At 48.3% G+C, this 22,485-nt stretch overlaps 1 protein-coding gene across 3 annotated transcripts in view; it reads left to right on the top strand.

Annotated features, from left to right (window-relative positions):
* Window positions 1–22,485, top strand: part of LOC122938531 (macrophage mannose receptor 1-like) — a 335,729-nt gene that overhangs the window by 91,466 nt on the left and 221,778 nt on the right. For all 3 annotated transcript variants that reach the window (XM_044294084.1, XM_044294083.1, XM_044294085.1), the window contains exons 7-9: window positions 10,975–11,157; window positions 12,192–12,349; window positions 19,708–19,821. In XM_044294084.1, the coding sequence (XP_044150019.1) occupies window positions 10,975–11,157; window positions 12,192–12,349; window positions 19,708–19,821 (455 nt within the window). The remainder of the gene's footprint in view (window positions 1–10,974; window positions 11,158–12,191; window positions 12,350–19,707; window positions 19,822–22,485) is intronic.

Genomic DNA, 22,485 nt, shown 5'->3' with positions numbered 1-22,485 from the left:
TGGTCTGAATGTATCCTCCGTGGATAACCGAACACTTGTATAAATTGTTTGCAGACCACTTCAGCTGCCGACCCTGCTGTCCAGTCTCTGGCGGGTACAGCCACTGCATACTTTGTGAAAAGATCTGTCATGACCAGACAGTACGAGTGTCCTGAGGCAGAGTACCCAATCTGTACATAATCGATCATCAGGATCTCTAGGGCCTGAAGAAGGAGCATGTAGCTCCGAAACACGTTTGATAAATAGATTACAATCTTCTATTTTGGCAAGATGCATCGCTCCCTTCTCAAATCATCTGGATGTATTGGAAGCAATCTACATTTCAATACCTATCATCTGTGAACTAGCCTCCTGTGGTTGAACAACACTACAACTCCCGACCACATGGGACGCCACTGTTACGCTGAGCGACCACATGGGACTTAGATTCAAAGGGCCAGTGCACCAGTGATTGGTGCCTGGTCCAAAAGGGTTATTAAGGGTTAAGGTTTGTGAGAGGCAGTGCTGACTTAATTAGGCTGCACCTGTGCACTGCCCATTTATACCTTCTCCTCCCACAGCTTCCTGCCGGATCTTTGTGCCTTGTGCCTCAGAGAAAGCGTTCCACTGTGTTTGTTTGCCTTGCCTGTTGCCGAACCCGTTGCTACCGTCTACTCGCCTTTGAACCTTTGCCGCCTGCCCTGACCTCTGCTACGTCCGACTACGCTCTTGCCTTCTCCCTGTGTACCACGCCTTATCAGCTGCCAGAGAGGTCGAGTTGTTACTAGGGGACACGACCTGGTAGTTACCGCCGCAGCAAATCCATCCCGCCTTGCGGCGGGCTCTGGTGAAGACCAGTAACTGCTTAGAACCGGTCCTTTAGTACAACCCGCGCCATCGCCTCTCTGGTCCAGAGGATCCACTACCTGTCCTGCCGGTACGTGACAGTAAGATCCGGCCATGGATCCCGCTGATGTTCCCCTGCCAAGCCTAGCGGACCTCACCACTATTGTGGCCCAGCAGGGTCAACAGCTGGCCCAGCTGACCGCTATGTTGCAGCAGCTCCTGCCTTCTCAGCAACAGCCAGCTCCTCCGTCTGCTCCTGCTGCGTCACCTCCGCCTGCAGTTGCCACCGGTTCCAGAATCCGTTTGTCCCTACCAGACAAATATGACGGAGATCCTAAGCAGTGCCGTGGGTTCTTGTCGCAGTGCTCTCTCCACCTCGAGCTTCTGTCCGACCAGTTTCCTTCTGAGCGAGCCAAGGTAGCCTTTATTGTCAGTTTGCTGTCCGGGAAGGCCCTGGCCTGGGCTACACCACTATGGGACCGCGCAGATCCTGCCACCGCTTCCGTCCAGAGCTTTTGCCTAGAGTTCCGGAATGTTTTTGAGGAGCCTGCCCGGGTTACCTCCGCAGAGACTGCCTTACTAAATTTGACCCAAGGAGGTTCTTCCGTGGGTGACTATGCCATTCAGTTCCGCACCCTGGCCTCTGAGCTGAACTGGAACAATAAAGCCCTTTGCGCCACCTTCAAGAAGGGACTTAATAGTGAAGTAAAGGACGTTCTAGCTGCACGTGAGCTTCCTTCCACTCTTAGTGACCTCATCTTGCTGGCCACTAGGATAGACAAACGTTTCGCCGAAAGACAAGAGGAACTCCTCCTTGAAAAGGAAAAAGCTCGTCCTAGACGCTTTCCTCGTCTGGCTCCCGTTTTTCTGCGTCCACCTCAACCCGCTACTGGGCTTTCCGCCGTGGAAGCCATGCAGGTGGATCGGTCACGCCTGACTCCGCAAGAACGAAGCCGCCGCATAAACGAGAACCTGTGTCTGTACTGTGCCAGTACCGAGCACTTCCTTAGAGATTGTTCTCTCCGTCCACCGCATTCGGGAAACGCTCGCACCTAGTAAACGTGGGAGAGGCGTTGCTAGGTGTGGATTCTTCCTCTCCACGCCTCATCATACCCATGCAGTTGATCATCTCTTCCAAGTCCTCTTTCTCCGCAGCCGCCTTCTTGGATTCCGGTTCAGCTGGCAACTTCATTCACGCCTCCTTGGTTGACAAGTACCGTATTCCAGTAATCCGTCTACCCAAGCCGTTTTTCATCTCTACTGTTAACGGTGAGAGACTCTCTGCCACCGTGCAGTTCCGTACCCAGCCTCTGCAGATGGACATCGGAATATTTCATACCGAGACTATAGAGTTCTTTGTCCTTCCCTTCTGTTCCTCCGAACTCCTCCTGGGTCTGCCGTGGCTTCAACGTCATAGTCCTATCCTGAATTGGTCCACCGGTGAGATCCTGCGTTGGGGTTCCTCCTGTTCGGACCGCTGTCTCAAGCCTGCTCTGGTCAAACAGAACCCGCAAGTTTCTCCGCCTTCTGGGCTGCCCAAGCCATACCATTCCTTCGCGGATGTCTTCTGCAAGAAACAAGCTGAGGTCCTTCCTCCTCACCGATCCTATGATTGCCCGATCGACCTGATACCCGGTTCTACTCCACCTCGGGGCAGAATTTATCCTCTCTCACCTCCTGAGACTCTTGCCATGTCCGACTATATAGGTGAGAACCTACAGAGAGGATTCATAAGAAAATCTTCTTCTCCTGCTGGGGCCGGAGAAGACCTCTGTAGTCCGCCCCTGCATTGACTACAGAGGTCTTAATAAAATTACCATCAAGAACCGTTACCCTCTGCCTCTAATCTCTGAGCTATTTGATCGTCTCCGAGGGGCTAAGATCTTCACTAAATTGGACCTTCGAGGGGCCTATAATCTGATCCGTATCCGTGAGGGAGACGAATGGAAGACCGCCTTTAACACAAGGGACGGCCATTTTGAGTATTTGGTGATGCCCTTCGGCCTCTGCAACGCACCTGCTGTCTTTCAGGAATTCGTTAATGATATTTTCAGGGACTTACTTTACACCTGCGTGGTCGTATACCTGGATGATATCCTGATCTTTTCCTCCAATTTGGATCAACACAGGGTCCATGTGCAACAAGTTCTTACTCGTCTTAGGAGAAATCGCCTGTACGCTAAACTTGAAAAATGTCCTTTTGAACGGACCTCTCTGCCTTTCCTGGGATACATTATCTCAGCCCAAGGACTTCAAATGGACCCAGCCAAGCTCTCGGTGGTTCTGGATTGGCCACGCCCCTCTGGTCTCCGAGCCATACAAAGATTTCTGGGCTTTGCGAATTACTACAGGCAATTCATCCCTCACTATTCCACTCTGGTAGCTCCTATCGTGGCCCTCACAAGAAAAGGAGCTAACCCCAAATCCTGGCCTTCCCAAGCCGAGGAAGCCTTCCAGTCCCTGAAATGCGCCTTTGCCTCTGCACCCGTTCTCTCTAGACCAGATTCCACCAAGCCTTTCTCTCTTGAAGTGGATGCCTCCTCGGTGGGAGCCGGAGCTGTCCTCACCCAGAAGTCTTCCCGGGGCAAGACTTCTACTTGTGGCTTCTTTTCTAAAACATTCTCTTCCGCAGAGAGAAATTACTCCATTGGGGACAGGGAACTGCTGGCTATTAAATTGGCACTGGAGGAATGGAGACATTTACTCGAGGGCACCACACATCCTGTGTACATCTTCACGGACCATAAGAACCTGGCTTATCTCCAGTCTGCTCAGAGATTAAATCCCCGTCAGGCTCGTTGGTCTCTGTTCTTCGCCCGCTTTAATTTTGAGATCCATTTCCGTCCGGCTTGTAAGAACATTAGGGCAGATGCTCTGTCTCGCTCCTCTGATGTGGTGGGCGACGAGTTAACACCTCGATATATTATCCCTCCAGAACGCCTTATAACAGTCGCTCCCGTGGACCTGCGCCTTCTTCCTCCTGGCAAATCCTACGTACCCCCACGTCAGCGGCTGCGAATTCTCAAGTGGGGCCACGCCTCCCCTTTTGCCGGTCATCCAGGGGTGCAAAAGTGCTCTCCAACTAATCTCCCAAAGGTACTGGTGGTCTTCTCTAGAGAAAGATGTCTCGGACTTCGTCCAGGCCTGTATGATTTGCGCCCGGGATAAATCGCCTCGCCAGAAACCAGCGGGTCTCCTCTTGCCTCTACCCGTTCCTGAAGTTCCCTGGTCTCACATCGCCATGGACTTTATTACAGATCTTCCCTCCTCCCATGGCAAGTCCGTTATTTGGGTCGTGGTGGATCGCTTCTCCAAGATGGCTCACTTTGTACCCCTGCCCGGTCTACCCTCTGCACCCATGTTGGCCAAACAATTTTTCCAACACATCTTCCGTCTCCATGGCCTTCCCAAACATATTGTCTCGGATCGTGGGGTACAATTCGTCTCCAAATTCTGGAGGGCTCTATGTGCTCAGCTCGGGATCAAATTGGACTTTTCTTCTTCGTACCATCCTCAGTCTAACGGCCAAGTAGAACGGGTGAACCAAATTTTGGGTGACTATCTGCGTCACTTTGTATCCTCACGCCATGACGACTGGGCTGATCTACTTCCCTGGGCGGAGTTCTCCTACAACTACAAACAATCCTCTGCCTCTAACAAGTCTCCTTTCTTTGTAGTTTTTGGCCGTCATCCTCTTCCACCTCTGCCGCAGTCTCCCACTCCTTCTTCTGTACCTGCCGTTGACAGTCTTGTACAGGATTTTTCTTCCATCTGGCGAGAAACCCACGCTGCTCTCCTCAAGGCTTCCGTCCGTATGAAGGTTCAAGCTGACAAGAGACGCAGATCTCCTCCGGAATTTCGCCCGGGTGACAAGGTGTGGCTCTCCTCTAGGTACATCCGATTTAGGGTCCCAAGTTACAAGTTGGGCCCTCGTTTCTTGAGACCCTATAAAATCAAGAGTCGTATCAATCAAGTTTCTTATCAGCTCCATCTTCCTCCCTCCCTCCGAATCCATAACTCCTTCCATGTCTCCCTTCTTAAACCTGCTGTCTTTAACCGTTTTTCTCCCAAGCTTGTTTCTCCCACCCCTGTCGCCGGTACCTCCGATATATTCTCTGTCAAGGAGATTTTTTTTGGTCGACTGGGAGGGCTGCGGTCCTGAGGAGAGGTCATGGGAGCCGGAGGAGAACATCCTGGACCGCAGTCTCATTCGCAAGTTCTTCGGTACCAAAAAGAGAGGGAGACCAAAGGGGGGGGGGGGGGGGTACTGTTACGCTGAGCGCTCCGGGTCCCCTGCTGGCCTCGGAGCGCTCACAGCGTATGCCCCCAGGCAGCACTCCAGTGTCTCGGCGTGTGCGTCCTCGCTCTCTAGGGCGCGCGTGCGCCGGGACTCTTAGATTCAAAGGGCCAGTGCACCAGTGATTGGTGCCTGGTCCAAAAGGGTTATTAAGGGTTAAGGTTTGTGAGAGGCAGTGCTGACTTAATTAGGCTGCACCTGTGCACTGCCCATTTATACCTTCTCCTCCCACAGCTTCCTGCCGGATCTTTGTGCCTTGTGCCTCAGAGAAAGCGTTCCACTGTGTTTGTTTGCCTTGCCTGTTGCCGAACCCATTGCTACCGTCTACTCGCCTTTGAACCTTTGCCGCCTGCCCTGACCTCTGCTACGTCCGACTACGCTCTTGCCTTCTCCCTGTGTACCACGCCTTATCAGCTGCCAGAGAGGTCGAGTTAGGGGACACGACCTGGTAGTTACCGCCGCAGCAAATCCATCCCGCCTTGCGGCGGGCTCTGGTGAAGACCAGTAACTGCTTAGAACCGGACCTTTAGTACAACCCGCGCCATCGCCTCTCTGGTCCAGAGGATCCACTACCTGTCCTGCCGGTACGTGACAGCCACGTGGTAAGCGGGCGTACGGACCTGCAAACACACAGTGTGAGCAGGAGCGAAGTTGCTGTTTGGAGACACCAGCCATCATCTATGGGACTGGTAATGTACTGTCAATTGGTTACATAGCCATTATTAATAAGAGAGTATCTATCAATGCTATATATTGATTTGTGAATTATTAGACATTGCCATACTTACAAAGAGGATTCTCTATCACTCTTCACCATTCAAAGGATACCGGTGCCTCTCTTGAATACAACTATAAATGGTCACCAGTATCTAGGCAACTCAGCTCAATACCAATAAAGACCAATATAAGAATTACATCATTTGGATATTTAAATACACGCTGCATTTGCCATTTATATAATACAATCGTATATGCCAGCAGGCCGAATATACATCGGTACATTGCATTGATGGGACACTGCAACAGAGCTATATAGCATTTTTTAACCATTTTTTATTCCATTTTTATGCATTTTTATTTTATTTTTTTCATTATCTTTTCATTATTTACATTTTTTCTAGTTGATCAACTATAGATGTCCATACTATCTATTTACATTCAGGTTTATGTACAGTATGCATTTCTGATGATGTATAAATAAATGTATGTGGTGGTTGTCTGCTAGGGTGACCATCCACATATTACATTTTTTGTTTATATTTTATATATATTGTATCATTGCAGTTTATGAATACATTCTTTCTATATTAGCTGATCCATTAGCAATCCATACACCACTAGATAGTAGAGTGCCCCCAACTATTTCTTCAAGTCTGTACAGTATACCAGCCATTGTACATTTTGTTGCTCCCGAAATGTGCACCCCTCTCATGGGCTTCCCGGGCGGCCTACGGTCCCAATGACATGAGGATTACAATCTGCTGCCGTTACCGTAGCTCCAATTGCAAGTATATGGTCTGACACAGGAGGCCCTGGGTAACACTCAGCTTATCCCACTACCTCAACAACTTCTGGCCCTCTGGAATCATTCTTATGGCCAGGGCCAGACCTTGGTCCAGACCCATTGTTTCACTTTCCACAGGGCCATTCTGACCCTTTCCCAATCAGCCATCGTCTTTCCCAATACCATCGGCATCCCGGACGTCGCCCCACTTGAATGTTCTATGTCCTAGAACATGGGTAATCCACCTCCTCTAGCTCCTCATTCCTCGGGAGAGTGCATAAGAACTTGATGCAGTATTGGTACTTAGAAAGTAGAGCCATCCACCTCTGTTCAAGAGCTCCAAGCTTGGCATTCTACAGATGTGCTAACGGATTGTTTTCTGTTATCACGGTCACCTCTGCACCTGTCAGGTACTCCATGAACCTTTTTGGTTATGGCCCACACCAGTGTCAGTATTTCCAATTTAAAGGAGCTGTAGTTGTCAGGGTTGCTCTCCGACTCCTTCAGAGACCAGCTGCTGTAGGTAATGACTCTCCCACGTCCGTCCTGGACTTGGGCTAGCACAGCTCCTAGACCATGTAGACTTCCGTCAGTGTACAGCAGGAATGGGGTATCAAAGCCAGAATGAAGGTACTGGTCAGCACCTTCTTCACTGCTTCAAAGGCCTCTTGTTGCCTGGATCCCCACTCAATGGAATGATTCGTTGGGCCCCCCGCAGTGCTTCTTGATAACTCGTTTAGCAGGCCTGCCAAATGAGCAAACGTGGGTATGAAACTCCAGTAGTAGCCGGCCAGTCCCGCACCTCTCGTAGTGTACACGGCTGGGGCCACTTCTGGAAGGCCTCCACCTTGCTGGGGGCAAGCTTTACTCCCTCCGGGGTGACCAAGTGTCCCAAATACTCTATCTGCTAGTGGAATAGTTGGCACTTCTTGGGTTTGATCTTGAGCCCATGGTCTTGCAGCCATTCTAGGAATTACCGCAGCTTCTGGACTCCCTCCAGCAGGGAGAATAATTATCTCTAGGGTGTCCCTCTCAGATTTGGGCATTAGCATCACTGTCTCTCCCTCTAGAGCCCCAAGCGCAACATCCACCCGTCACGTTACACATTTTATCCGCACTCTGTACCCTTTCAGTCCACTCCTGCAACTTAATGGTTTTACCGTCAAATTTGGGCAGATGTCGCATTAGCACCCCCACTGAGATGTACTGTACTGGGGATGGCATGGCAGGGGCAGCCTGTATCGGGGGCACTGGGGCCAGTTGTCGCGATGGTATCAAGACAAGTTGGTCTTGCACTGGCACACCCTGAACTAGGTCCCGGACCGGCCCAGTTGGCATCGTGGGAAGGTTTCGCTTCGCTTGGGAAGGTTTCGCTTTTCTGTCCATAATGGTTGCTGTACCCTGCCGACTATGCCAAGTTGTAAGCCATTTACTGGGGTGGGGCTCCCCAGGATAGAGCAAAGTCACGAAAGCAACTCGAACACCAGTTTTTCCCAAAACTGTATTTTAGTTAAACGTGGTAATGAACGCGACCACAGAGTCGCCCTCCGGTGGATGCTGGAGGTATGAACGGTAAATTTACCTACTGGCGGGCTCAAATAGACCAGCCGTGCCTTACCTGTTATTACCCTAGAATCAGGAACAAATATTTGGGTGCGTGATGCGGGCTAGCCTGCAGTACAGCACAACAGCTTACAATCTTATTACATGCTATAATATTCCCCCCAATAACTGATCAAATAGCACATGCCTTAGTGTTTCTCGTAATTAAACATCAGCCTGGCTTGAATTTGTTGTGGATCTCTTCAGCTCTCTGGTGTGAACTGCCACTTTAAACTTGAAGTCCTTGTTATGAGTAGTTAACAATACTTGTGGCCTGACAAACAGGAAACCTAACTAACTGTCTACAGGCCTGGTCTCAGTTTCTAGGATCATAGACTCCAAAACTGTAATGAAGTACATGCACGATTAGTCTTCCCGACCCAGGTATGCTTTCTATATGCTGGTGACTGTGGACAGAACAAGGGTTTATACAGCGAGCATGTGGTACTGCAGTGTCTGTTGCTTTACCCCTCTTCTCTCATCTATGCTGCTGGCAGCAATATCCCTTCCTCTGGACAAGATCAGGGTGATGGATACGATCTGCTGCAGCTCTGGTCCCTGAAGGATGCTCTCACGCTTGGATGTCGAGGGATTCTTCTCACACAGCTCCTGTATGCTTCTCCTAGACTCACTGTAAAATGGCTGCAGCCTCACTTCCTCTACAGGCTGGTAACTCCACCTCTGAGAGTTTAATATCTCATGAATATATAAATGCAGTCTGTTAGCTGTGCTTAGGAAACAGCGGCCCCTTGTGGCCAAACAGCAGAATGTCAGTTCAAATGATTTAACTTCATTCAACAAACACAATGAGAGCTGTTTCCTCATCTCACACCAAGATCCCCATGACTACTGGGCAGCCAAACTTGAATTGTAGCCACTTTCCTGCCCAGCCAGGAGTGTGGCATCAGAGCGCATGTTTAGTGCAGCAGGTGGCATAGTTACCCCAAACTTGCCTTTCAACACAAAATGTAGAGGGAATAACCTTTATAAAGATGATTCAGGCGTGGATCAACCAGAATTTCCAGACACTGGTGCCTGATGCAACAGATTAGATAATTCTGGCAGTAATTTTCGGACTGTAGTGTGCTGCCACACCAGAATCTTGTGACAAATGGCCCATTACTTCTGGCCACTTGCTGCTGCCACTATTCTGATGCTGCCACCCGCCTGATGCCACAGGCCTGCTGCCTGATTTGCCACCATCTTGTGCGGTTACTGCCACTGCTGTTGTTCCCCCACCCCACTCTGTTCTGAGGCCACTATTGTGACTCTTCATGCTGTTGCAATCCTTACCAATCTGTTAAGGAGACACTAGTGACCCTGTTTGGCCATGTTGACATCACAGTTTATTTTTCTCTACTTCTCATCCATCAGAAAAACTGAAAAAACAAACAAAAAAAAAGGGTCCTGTTGTTTGAGTGTCCATAAGGCCTCTATCACACTGTCAGTATTTTGCATCAGGATTTGATCATGCTTTTGAAGCCAAAAGCAGGAGTGGGTCCAAAACACAAAAGACATGCAAATAATTCCATCACATGTTCTCTTTGTGTGGACCCACTCCTGTTTTTGCCTTACCAAATACTGATGCAAAAAAATGAACAAATACTGACCATGCGATAGAGGCCATTAAAGTCCTTCATGCACGACTTCTATTCTATCTGAATAAAAAGGATTTAAGATTCATAAAGCCAAAACTTGTGCAAATTGGGCATGAGGTCTTTATCGCACAGTCAGTATTTTTCAACAGGATTTCAACATGATTTGAAATCCAAGAGCAGGAGTGGGTCCAAAACATAGAAGACAGGCACATATTTCCATCACATCTTATCTCTATTTTAAACCCACTCCTATTTTTGCTTTACAAATACTGATCAAATGCTGACGAAATACTGACGGATTGAAGGCAGATGCTCAAACTACAGGATCCCCTTTTATTGGGCTGATCTTCTGACGGATAATGTCATGTGAACACAACCTTACTACTGACACACTTTTCACTGCCATGGGGCCCCTACTTGAATCTTGGGCCACTGCATGGTTCAGTCCATGTCAATAAATTAGACCTGGCGCTAACATTGACCTGTAAGGCTGAGTTCACATTTCAGTTTTATGGTCATGTTATTTGAGCCAAATGCAAGGGCCAAACCTATTATCAGATTAGGTATCATGAATACATCTACACCTGTTCTGTGGGTTTGCACAGTCATTCTACAGCTAACAGAAGGGATTCTAAAGCATGTGTTTGCACTTCTACAAAATGGATTAAAAGAACAGTTTTTTTTCTCCACTACATTATTGGTGCTGCCTCCATGTCCTTATTTTGTTCCACTAAAGAGTAATTGGGACACCTGCAGGGACGCCCAGCTTTTTGTTATGTTTTTTGCTTTATTAAAGGCTTCTGTATGTTTTCTTTTGGTTTAGCTAGGGGTTAGCTAGGACTGTTGGTGGCCTGTGCGATGATACGCACGTCCATATATGTGACCTGCCTGTAATTCTGACGCATAGTAACTGTTTCGCTACCAGAAAGGACTAGCCGTGCATGTTGCTGCACTGCACAGTGATTTACACCAAAATACATTCTCCCTAAAATTTACCTGCGGCCCAGGATAGACCTGATTAAACGAGCTGCAGGACAAATTAATGGTCACAAAGCCAGCTTCTTGGCGAAAATTTAACGAAGCAACTGAATTGAATTTTTGAAAACTTTGCTCATCTTTAGTCATGACCTTTTTTCTGTTTGTCACAGGAACCAATGACCCCATCTCTTGTCCTTACTCATGGTCTCCTTATAATGGATACTGCTATTACCTAGTCCGTGATGCTAAGATATGGAGGAAAGCCTTGTTATCTTGTAACCGAGAAGGGGGCAACCTTGCAAGTCTGCACAATATTGAGGAAGCAAGTGCTATTACCACCCAGTTTCAGTTTGGTGAGTATCTACTGGTTCACTAAAAATACTATTAATCTCAAGTTTACAGGATAGTAGGGGATACTGAGAAGGCTGGTTATCAAAGGGCTATTGGCATCTTAAAAAGTTATGGTGCATTGGTAGGATATGCCATCACTGTGGTCGATGGGTGTCCAACCACTGGGACCTCCACTAATCCTGAAAATGCAGTTTCCTGTACAGTCTGTGCAATGAAAAACAGCCTGCAGCCCTTTCATTCTCTGGATCAGTGGGATCCTAAAAGTTAAACCCCACCAATCATAAAATAGTGGCATATCCTAGCGATATGCTATCACCTTACAAGATGGGAATACCCTATTAAGGCAACCATGGTTTTGTCGGTGAGAATTTGGAGTTTCCTTTTCAACTGATATTCCTTGCTTTCCCTGCATTGGCTGCCATTCACATTAAAGGGGGTTTCCAACACAAAAAAATTGTTTCAGGGGCTCAGAATAAAAGATTCAATACTCACCTCACAGATACCCTGCTACTGCCATTATGAAGCTGCCTGGGTCTCTGCTGCTCACTCCTTCCTGCTCATAGAGAATGCTGGATGAAGAGGTCACCTCTGTGGCCGGTGATTAGCCAGATTGGCAAATGATTAGGGGGGCATTTCCAGGAGGGATCTAGGTAGAGTAGTAATGGAAGTATTGGGGGACTGATGATGTGAGTATTGGTTATTTTTTGTTTTTGAGCCACTATGAGCCCACTACAGCCAATTTATTTCATGGAAAACTTCTTCAGTCTGCATGATCTTCTCCAGGTATTTCTTATTTTAGTTTGATTGTATGGTCCAGTTGTAAGGGCTGCAAATCACCAGAGCAAATTCTGTGCAGACATTGAGATCTGCATTTAGAAAACAGCAGAACTAAGAACCAATCAACAATCTACATGTGTGTTTTACGATAGTACCAGTATCACCAAGTACCAGTATCACCATCTAGTGGAGGGTACAGTATACCATGAAAAAAAAATCGAAATATTACATATAAATTATACTTGATATTTTCTTTTAGGAGATGCAGAATATGTGTGGCTTGGGTTGAATGACTTGAAGAAACAGTTATTTTTTGAATGGAGCGATGGGTCACCAGTGACATATACAACATGGCAGACAGGAGAACCATCTCACTTCAGTGACGGACAAGAGGATTGTGTGGCATTATCCACTAAGGTATGGCCTGAGGATCAATACAATTTTGCATGTCTGACCTAGTAGGAATAAGTTGCTAATATTTGAACTGACAGATAGGGCTACTTTCACATTAGCGGCAGCCTTCTCTGGCAGGCTGTTCCGGCGGGTGAACAGCCTGCTGGATCCGTGCTGCTGCTAGTGCACGCGTGCTGCCAGAAGTCTGCTCCGGCCCAATTCACTATAATGGGGCGGGCCGGAGGTCCGGCCGCAGCACGGCAAACATTAGCTGCCGCTAATGTGAAAGTAGCCCAACAGATCAAACTGATAGTAGAAATTGAAAATATTGTTACATTACAGCATCAGTGCTCACAGCATATACAGTACATGGATTGTAGGTCTGCATTCTTTGGTCCATCATTCACTGGTCTGGGTGAACAATAATTTACAGTAATCTGATATGGCCGTGTAAAGTCTCTATTGCCTTATACACATAATGCGCATATACACTGCCCCCACTGAACTCTATAATAAATCTGTCCTCACTAAGTCCCTGTGCTCCCCCTAGTGGTGATTGCAGAAGTCAGAATGTTATCACTAGTGTTGAGCGCGAATATTCGAATTACGAATTTGAATCGCGAATATCGGCACTTTGAGAATTCGCTAATATTTTGAATATAGTGCTATTTTTACACGAAAATCAGCAAGGTAATGATCGCGTAATATGCGAATATTACGCGATCAATACAGGAGTGGTTCAAAAACTGAATATATAGCACTATAGTTTTTTAGAATATTCGTCATTTTTTTCCATCTGAACACATGATTCCTCCCTGCTTCTTGCTTGTGGGCCAATGAGTCATTGGCTCACAAGCAACTTAAGCAGGGAAGAATCATGACTTCAGATGGAAAATAATGACGAATATTCTAAAAAACTATAGTGCTATATATTCGTTTTTGAACCACTCCTGTATTGATCGCGTAATATTTGCATATTACGCAATCATTCTTTTGCCGATTTTCGTGTAAAAAAAAAAAGTTGAATATAACGAATATTCAACTGTCATGGAACCATGAACCAGACGTACAACAAGAGATGAGTGGAAATAAGAAGACTTTATTGAAAAGCAAGCTGTAAGCAAAAGTCCAAACGGAATGGCTAAACCGAAGCAGGGTCTTGCGTAGACAGAGGTCAGGAACCAGAAGGGTAGTCAGACGAAGCCTGGATCAGGAACCAGCAGGGTAGTCAGACGAAGCCAGGATCAGGAACCAACGGGGTAGTCAGACGAAGCCAGGATCAGGAACCAACGGGGTAGTCAGACGAGGCCAGGATCAGGAACCAGAAGCAGCAGCAGTCTTAGAAGCATGTGAACACAGGAGGACCAAGCAAGGAACTGAAGCCACAGACCTCCTATATATGTGAGCTAGGCATCCAGCTCCTCCCAGTGGGAAGGAGAAGCCGCAGGGTGGGAGGCTACAAGAAACCCAGAAACCAAGATGGCCGCCAGCACATGTCAAATGAAGGAGAACAGTGAGAAGGTAAGACCATGACAGTACCTCCCCCTCAAGGGCCCCTCCTCCGCGGAGTGAGGAACGGTTTCTGAGGGAAGCGTGCGTGGAAGGCTCGGAGCAAAGCAGGAGCATGGACATCTGCGGAGGGAACCCAGGAACGCTCCTCTGGACCATAACCACGCCAATGGACCAAAAACTGCAACTGACCGCGGACCAGGCGTGAGTCCAGGATATTGCTCACCTCATATTCCTCACGATTGCCCACTTGGACCGGACGGGGCCGAGGAACCGAGGAAGTGAAACGATTACACACCAATGGCTTCAACAGGGAGACATGAAACACGTTGGAGATCCGCATGCCAGGAGGAAGCGCAAGGGCATAGGCTACCGGGTTTACCCTGCGAAGCACTCGGAAGGGACCAACAAAGCGAGGCGCCAGCTTGGGAGTGGGCACTCGAAGGTTGAGGTTGCGGGTGGACAACCATACACGGTCTCCGACCTGGTAGGAAGGAGCGGGCGCTCGTCTGCGATCAGCCTGGAGTCTCTGGCGCTTTGCAGAGACCTCAAGGGACCTCTGGATCTGTACCCAAGAAGCACGTAGGACGGAAAGGTGATCCTCCACAGCCGGAATATCCTGGGGAGAGAACACCTCCGGTAACACGGCAGGTTGGAACCCATAATTGGCCATGAAGGGAGACGTCCCAGAGGAAGAGTTCACCGCCGTGTTCCTGGCAAACTCAGCCCAAGGCAGGAGGTCAACCCAATTGTCTTGGTGATCGGAGACATAGCAACGAAGGAATTGCTCCAAGGCCTGATTGGATCGTTCTGCGGCCCCATTGGACTGAGGGTGGTAGGCCGAGGAGAAAGAGAGATGAATCCCCAACTGGGAGCAAAAGGCGCGCCAGATCCTGGACACAAACTGACTCCCCCGATCCGACACAATCTCCTTGGGCAAACCGTGCAACCGGAAGACCTCCCTGGCGAAAATCGTGGCCAACTCTTGTGCAGAGGGTAACTTCTTGAGAGGAACACAGTGGCACATTTTGGAAAACCGATCCACAATCATGAGAATGACCGTATGGCCTCGGGATGCAGGGAGGTCCACAATGAAATCCATCCCCAGGTGTGACCATGGGCGCTCCCCGGTGGCTATGGGTTGCAAAAGGCCCAACGGAAGGTGCCGAGGGGACTTACTCTGGGCACAAACGGAGCATGCCGCTACATATGCGGCGATGTCGGAACGTAGAGAAGGCCACCAGAACAGACGTGAAACAGCCCAGGACAGCTGATTCTTTCCAGGATGCCCCGCGGCCTTGGAGTTATGGTAGGTTCGCAACAACCGAGTGCGCAACTCCTCAGGCACAAAACACCTGCCGTTGGGTCTCCCAGAGGGAGCACCAGATTGAGCCGCCAAAATCTGCTCACCCAGGGGAGAGGTCAGGCTGGTGCGAATGGCGGCCAGGATCTGATTCGGAGGTATGACCGAAGTCGGAATCGACTCCTCCCCGGACAGCTCGGAGTACTGCCGTGATAAGGCATCCGCTCTGATGTTCTTGGAACCGGGTAGGTAGGAGACCACGTAATTAAAACGTGACAAGAACAGAGCCCATCTGGCCTGACGTGGTGTCAATCTCTTGGCCTCAGAAAGGTAGGTCAGATTCTTGTGGTCCGTCAGGATGAGAACCGGAACCACCGAACCCTCGAGCAAGTGCCTCCATTCTTTAAGGGCCTGCACGATGGCCAATAACTCCCTGTCACCAATCTGATAGTTGCACTCCGCGGAAGACAGTTTCCGGGAGTAAAACCCACAAGGAAGCAGAGGACCCTCGGGTGTTCTACGCTGAGACAGAAGTGCGCCTACTCCTGTCTCAGACGCGTCCACCTCGAGGACAAAGGGCAACCCAGGGTTGGGATGCGACAGAATCGGAGCCGACACAAAGGCGGACTTTAGAGCCTCAAAAGCTCGGATGGCCTCGGGCGGCCAGACCTGGAAATTACTGCCCTTCCTGGTCAGATCCGTGAGAGGCTTGGCTAGCATAGAAAAGTCCCTGATGAACTTCCGATAATAATTGGCGAAGCCCAAAAAGCGCTGCAGGGCACGGAGACCACTGGGCTGGGGCCACTGTAAGACAGCCGAAACCTTCTCAGGATCCATGGAGAACCCCTCAGCGGAAACACTCGTCTGACATCCATAATGTGGGCCTCCATGGATTCAGAATATACCAAGATGTCATCCAAATAGACCACCACACACTGCTGCAACAGGTCACGGAAAACATCGTTGATGAATTCCTGGAAGACTGCGGGCGCATTGCACAACCCAAAGGGCATAACCAAGGATTCATAATGACCGGTCCTGGTGTTAAACACGGTCTTCCACTCATCGCCCGCCTTGATCCTTACCAGGTTATATGCCGCCTTCAGGTCGAGTTTGGTAAAGACCGTGGCCCCTTTGAGGCGATCGAACAGCTCGGAAATCAAGGGTATCGGGTAAGCGTTCTTGATCGTGATGCGATTGAGACCCCTGTAATACAAGGCCTCAACTCACCGCCCTTCTTTTTCACAAAGAAAAATCCAGCCCCTGCCGGGGACGAGGATTTGCGAATGTGTCCGCGTGAAAGCGCCTCCCTCACGTACTCCTCCATGGCCTCATTCTCCGCTACCGACAGTGGATAGACTTTGCCACGAGGAGGAACGGCACCAGATTGTAACTCTATGGCACAATCGTATGGGCGGTGCGGAGGTAGGGCAACCGCGCGCACCTTATCGAATACATCCCGGTACTCTTCGTATTCAGGAGGCAACAGAGAGTCCGAGGAAGTACACAGCAACTTGACAGGCCCATGGATGCAACTAGCCCCACACTGCGGTGACCACGAGAGGATCTCGGCCGATCTCCAATCGAAAGTCGGATTATGCTTCTGGAGCCAGGGGTACCCCAAGACCACCGAGTAGTGTGGAGACGAAATCACCTGGAGGCAGACCGACTCTCTGTGAACGGCACCAATGGCTATCCCCACTGGAAGGGTCTCATGAGTCACGTGTGGCAGCAGAAGGGGTCTGCCGTCTATCGCCTCAAGAGCCAGTGGGGAACCTCGAGGCTGCAGAGGAATGGAATTGGCGGCAGTGAACACTCTATCAATGAACAAACCACCAGCACCAGAGTCCACCAACGCCTGGGTCGTCACCGAGCCCCCGACCCAGGAGAGGACAACAGTGATCAGTGGTTTGTCAACACGGGAAAACGGGGACGAGGAGACTCCACCCAAGATCTGCCCCCGACAGGATCTCAGGTGCGAGCGTTTCCCGGACGGTTCGGACATGCCAACCGAAAATGCCCACCGAGACCACAGTACATGCATCGGCCCTCGCGTCTCCGGAGTACCCTCTCCCCCTCGGACAGGCGAGCAAACCCAAGCTGCATGGGTTCACCCCCAGACAAGTCATCCCCAGGAGGCGTGGGAGGAGAGGGAGGCACGGGTGGGACAGCAAACGTAGGCGCCAATCTGTTAGAAGACCTCCGCAGGCTCTCCTTAAAGGAAGGTCTCTCCCTGAGTCTGGTGTCAATCAAAATCAGGAAAGAAATAAGAGACTCGAGCTCCACTGGTAGGTCCTTAGCTGCAACCTCATCCTTCAAGGCATCCGAGAGACCATGAGAGAAAGCAGCGACCAGAGCCTCATTATTCCAGCCCACCTCTGCTGCCAGGGTACGAAACTCAATGGCGTATTCAGCTACGGATCGTGAACCCTGTCTGATGGACATAAGTAGCTTCGCAGCAGAGGCAGCACGAGCCGGCACATCGAATACCTTCCAAAGAGAAGCAACAAAACCGGAAAACTCGGCAACCACCGGATTGTTGTTCTCCCATAAAGGGCTGGCCCAGGCCAAGGCCTTGTCCGAGAGCAGCGAGATCAAGAAGCCCACCTTTGATCTCTCAGTAGGAAAGGCATGTGGCAGCAACTCGAAATAAATGCCCACCTGGTTAAGGAAACCTCGGCACTGAGTTGGCTCTCCCCCAAAGCGCTGTGGAAGGGGGGCAGAACCGATCATACCCCGAGACACCGCAGGCGCAGCAACAGGTGTCGGGGTAGACTCTGGCGCAACAACCGGAGCGGCAGTAGGAGCGGGCCCAGGAGCGACAACCGACCCATCGGCAACGGAAGCGAAGTGAGCCGTGCGTTCAAGCAGGGTTTGCAACGCCACAGCGAACCGACCCAACAGGTGATCCTGCTGATCAAGTCTGGCAACCAGCGTAGGTAGCGAGGATGGCCCTGTACCGTCAAAATTCATGGCTTGGTCCTAATGTCATGGAACCATGAACCAGACGTACAACAAGAGATGAGTGGAAATAAGAAGACTTTATTGAAAAGCAAGCTGTAAGCAAAAGTCCAAACGGATGGCTAAACCGAAGCAGGGTCTTGCGTAGACAGAGGTCAGGAACCAGAAGGGTAGTCAGACGAAGCCTGGATCAGGAACCAGCAGGGTAGTCAGACGAAGCCAGGATCAGGAACCAACGGGGTAGTCAGACGAAGCCAGGATCAGGAACCAACGGGGTAGTCAGACGAGGCCAGGATCAGGAACCAGAAGCAGCAGCAGTCTTAGAAGCATGTGAACACAGGAGGACCAAGCAAGGAACTGAAGCCACAGACCTCCTATATATGTGAGCTAGGCATCCAGCTCCTCCCAGTGGGAAGGAGAAGCCGCAGGGTGGGAGGCTACAAGAAACCCAGAAACCAAGATGGCCGCCAGCACATGTCAAACGAAGGAGAACAGTGAGAAGGTAAGACCATGACATCAACGAATATTCTACAAAATATTCGCGAAATATCACGAATTCCAATATGACCCCTGCCGCTCATCATGAGTTATCACTTAAAAGGGTTGTTTGGCTGGATAAAAGAAGCAGAAAGGGTTAAAAAAAATAAGCTTGACTCACTTTACCAATCTCCTGCCACTTACATTTTGACACTTACTGGGTCCCCACTGATCTCTGCTTCCTGATCATAGCTCAAAATGTAGGTAATGCCTGTTCTGGCTCAGGTGGTCCGTGATTCACTTAGCAGGCATCTCCTGCCAGATCCTTTAGGTCGGAAAGGCAACAGTGCGAGATGAGTAATTTTTTTTAAATTTATATTCCCCCCCATATGCTAAAATGTATTTATAAGACCACCACTTTAATTATATTGCGGAGTAAGGAGAAGCTGGTGATTGGTGATCAGTAGTGTTGAGCGAATCGAAGTTTCCGAAATGGACTTCGATCCGAATTTCAGGAAAAATTTGATTCACCATGAAGCCAACTTTCCTCGCTCTTCGTAGTAATGAATAAATTTTTCCTAAAATGGTGGCTGAAAATAAAAAAAATATACTCACCTCATCCACTTGCTCGCAGAGAAGCCGTCCGCTCCCCTCTTGATTGAAGAAATCCTTCCAAAAGACCAGCGACCAGCAGGATGACCTCACCATGTGATCTCACTGGGCGCACATGGTGACGTCATCTCTGAGACGGGAGCAAAAGGCCTCTCTACTAGCAAGTGGTTGAGGAGAGAATAATTGATTAACCCTTGAACTGCTTGGTGTGAGTCACATATGCCACGATCAGCATTGAAGGTGTGGTATCTGAGGGGCGAAATGATGGGGGGCGATGCGATCGCCTTTTCCTGTCATTGTGCCTGCTGCAGACAATGGAAAGCGATTTGTGACAAAGTCATTTGTAACAAATCGAATATTTTGCTGAAGTTCGGCAAAACAGCTGAATTGAAATTTTCAAAACTTCGCTCATCTATAGTGATCAGGACAATGTGCAAGTAGAAGCTTTCGAATGTGTAGTTGATGGTAATATCTTCAATTATATGTGGCGATGACAACCTCATTGTACATTTTTCTATAGGACGGACATTGGGCAGACCAGAACTGTGAAAAAATGTTTCCATACATTTGTAAAAAAGATCCATTGCCAAATGCTATAGAGGAAGTTATCAATGTGAACCCGGGATGTGAAAAGGTAAAGGATATTATGTGTTTAAAGGTCCTCAGGACAACCTCTGTCCATGTGCCGTTAGATAATATGGGCTTCATAATGGGGAGGTCCCTGCAAAAAGCACCTTCCACTTTGGTAGATTCCATCATTCATGTATTACACAGACAGCCATTCATTCACATATATGACCAGCTGGACCATCCCCCAGAAATAACAGTCTAAAGGGTTTTCAGAACACTGAAGATAGGTTTCAACATTCTCCAATGTAACCATTTAGTGCTATACCTTTGCTAATGGTCCCCAGGGTCCCATACTGCTACGCTCCCTCCTCGCAGCATAATGAGATATCATCCAATGCATATGACCATGGTGATCTGGCGATATGTATTTGCAATGAGCCCCGGAGGAGCCGATGCAGAGGATGGGAGTGGTAGTGGCCTTGATGAAGTGTTGTCACGATCAGGGTTGCCAAGAAATTTCTGGACAGTCCGTAAAAATAAGCTCATTTTTTCATGTGTCCGTGAAAAAAATAGATGTGTCCGTGATTTATTTTTGAGGCTGGTGGTACATGACTACAGTAGATTATTTTGATGGTAATTATCATAATTTTACAGCTCAGAGTTAGTGCTGGTATTGAGATCTTAATTAGGATATTGAGCTATAGACATGTATTACATACAGTCAGGTCCATAAATATTGGGACATCAACACAATTCTAACATTTTTGGCTGTATACACCACAATGGATTTGAAATGAAACAAACAAGATGTGCTTTACCTGCAGACTGTCAGCTTTAATTTTAGGGTATTTACATCCAAATCAGGTGAACGGTGCAGGAATTACAACAGTTTGCATATTTGCCTCCCACTTGTTAAGGAACCAAAAGTAATGGGACAGAAGAATAATCCTAAATCAAACGTTCGCTTTTTAATACTTGGTTGCAAATCCTTTGCAGTTAATTACAGCCTGAAGTCTGGAACGCATAGACATCACCAGACGCTGGGTTTCATTCCTGGTGATGCTCTGCCAGGCCTCTACTGCAACTGTCTTCAGTTCCTGCTTGTTCTTGGGGCATTTTCCCTTCAGTTTTGTCTTCAGCAAGTGAAATGCATGCTCAATCGGATTCAGGTCAGGTGATTGACTTGGCATTGCATAACATTCCACTTCTTTCCCTTAGAAGTGGAATGGTTGCTTTTGCAGTATGCTTTGGGTCATTGTCCATCTGCACTGTTTGAAGCGCCGTCCAATGAGTTCTGAAGCATTTGGTTGAATATGAGCAGATAATATTGCCCGAAACACTTCAGAATTCATCCTGCTGCTTTTGTCAGCAGTCACATCATCAATAAATACAAGAGAACCAGTTTCTTTGGCAGCAATACATGCCCACACCATGACACTACCACCACCATGCTTCACTGAAGAGGTGGTATGCTTAGGGTCATGAGCAGTTCCTTTCCTTCTCCATACTCTTCTCTTCCCATCACTCTGGTACAAGTTGATCTTGGCCTCATCTGTCCACAGGATGTTGTTCCAGAACTGTGAAGGCTTTTTTAGATGTCGTTTGGCAAACTCTAATCTGGCCTTCCTGTTTTTGAGGTTCACCAATGGTTTACATCTTGTAATGAACCCTCTGTATTCACTCTGGTGAAGTCTTCTCTTGATTGTTGACTTTGACACACATACACCTACCTCCTGGAGAGTGTTCTTGATCTGGCCAATAGGGTTGAGCAAACCCGAACTTTAGGATTTTTGGACCCTGGACCCGAACATTTCTGTAAAGGTTAGGTTTGGTAATTTCTTAGAGCTTTTTGAAATGCTGCAGAGCAGCCAATCAACAAGCGTTTAACTGTGTGCCCTTAGAAGCCATCACAGCCATGCCTACTAATGGCATGGCTGTGATTGGCTAGTGCAGCATGTGACCCAGCCTCTATATAAGCTGGAGTCACATAGCGCTGCACGTCACTCTGCTGTGCTTAGTGTAGGGAGAGGATGCTGCTGCTGTGAGGGAGAGACTAGGACAGAATCTTTAATCAGAACTCCAATTGAACTCAGCGATCTACATAGATTTAGTTGTGTGGGTGCACTGCGCAATCTTTTTACCCTGCCCTGAGCCCAGTGACAGAGAAAAATAACTTTTATCCGTCTGTTAGGTGGTCAGCGGCGGCCATTTTATGCAAGTTCAGTGCACCAGCACTACATATGTACTTTTGTGACATTCAAATCCAAGCTTGAAATACTGTAATAAAATAATCTGGTTTTCAAAAAACACCCTTTTTGGCAATATCCCATATCTGGTGCCTTTGCAGCATTAGTCAGTGTGCAATTTAAGTTAGAAATACAGCTATAATTTTCTGGGTTTTAAAAAACACCCTTTTTGGGCAAAATACACAATTTTACAGCCCTTGCTGCATCTGCACGTGTGAAATTCAAGAGTTACATACTGCTGTCATATTCTGTTTGTAAAAAAATCTAAATTTTTGGGCAAAATACTTAATATTGCAGCCTTTGCTGCATATGTCATTGTGAGATACACCCTTTACATACTATGGTTCTATTCTGTTATTAATAAAACACCAATTTTGGGCAAAAATCTTTAATTGTGGCCTAGTCTGCATCTGTACATGTGAGATAAACCCTTTACATACTGGGGTTCTATTCTGCTATTAATAAAACACCCATTTGGGGCA

The sequence above is a fragment of the Bufo gargarizans genome, chromosome 5, assembly GCF_014858855.1.
Source record: "Bufo gargarizans isolate SCDJY-AF-19 chromosome 5, ASM1485885v1, whole genome shotgun sequence".
Taxonomy (NCBI): Eukaryota; Metazoa; Chordata; class Amphibia; order Anura; family Bufonidae; genus Bufo; species Bufo gargarizans.
The sequence above is the reverse complement of the archived record's forward strand: the minus strand, read 5'-3'. Positions and strand labels throughout refer to the sequence as shown.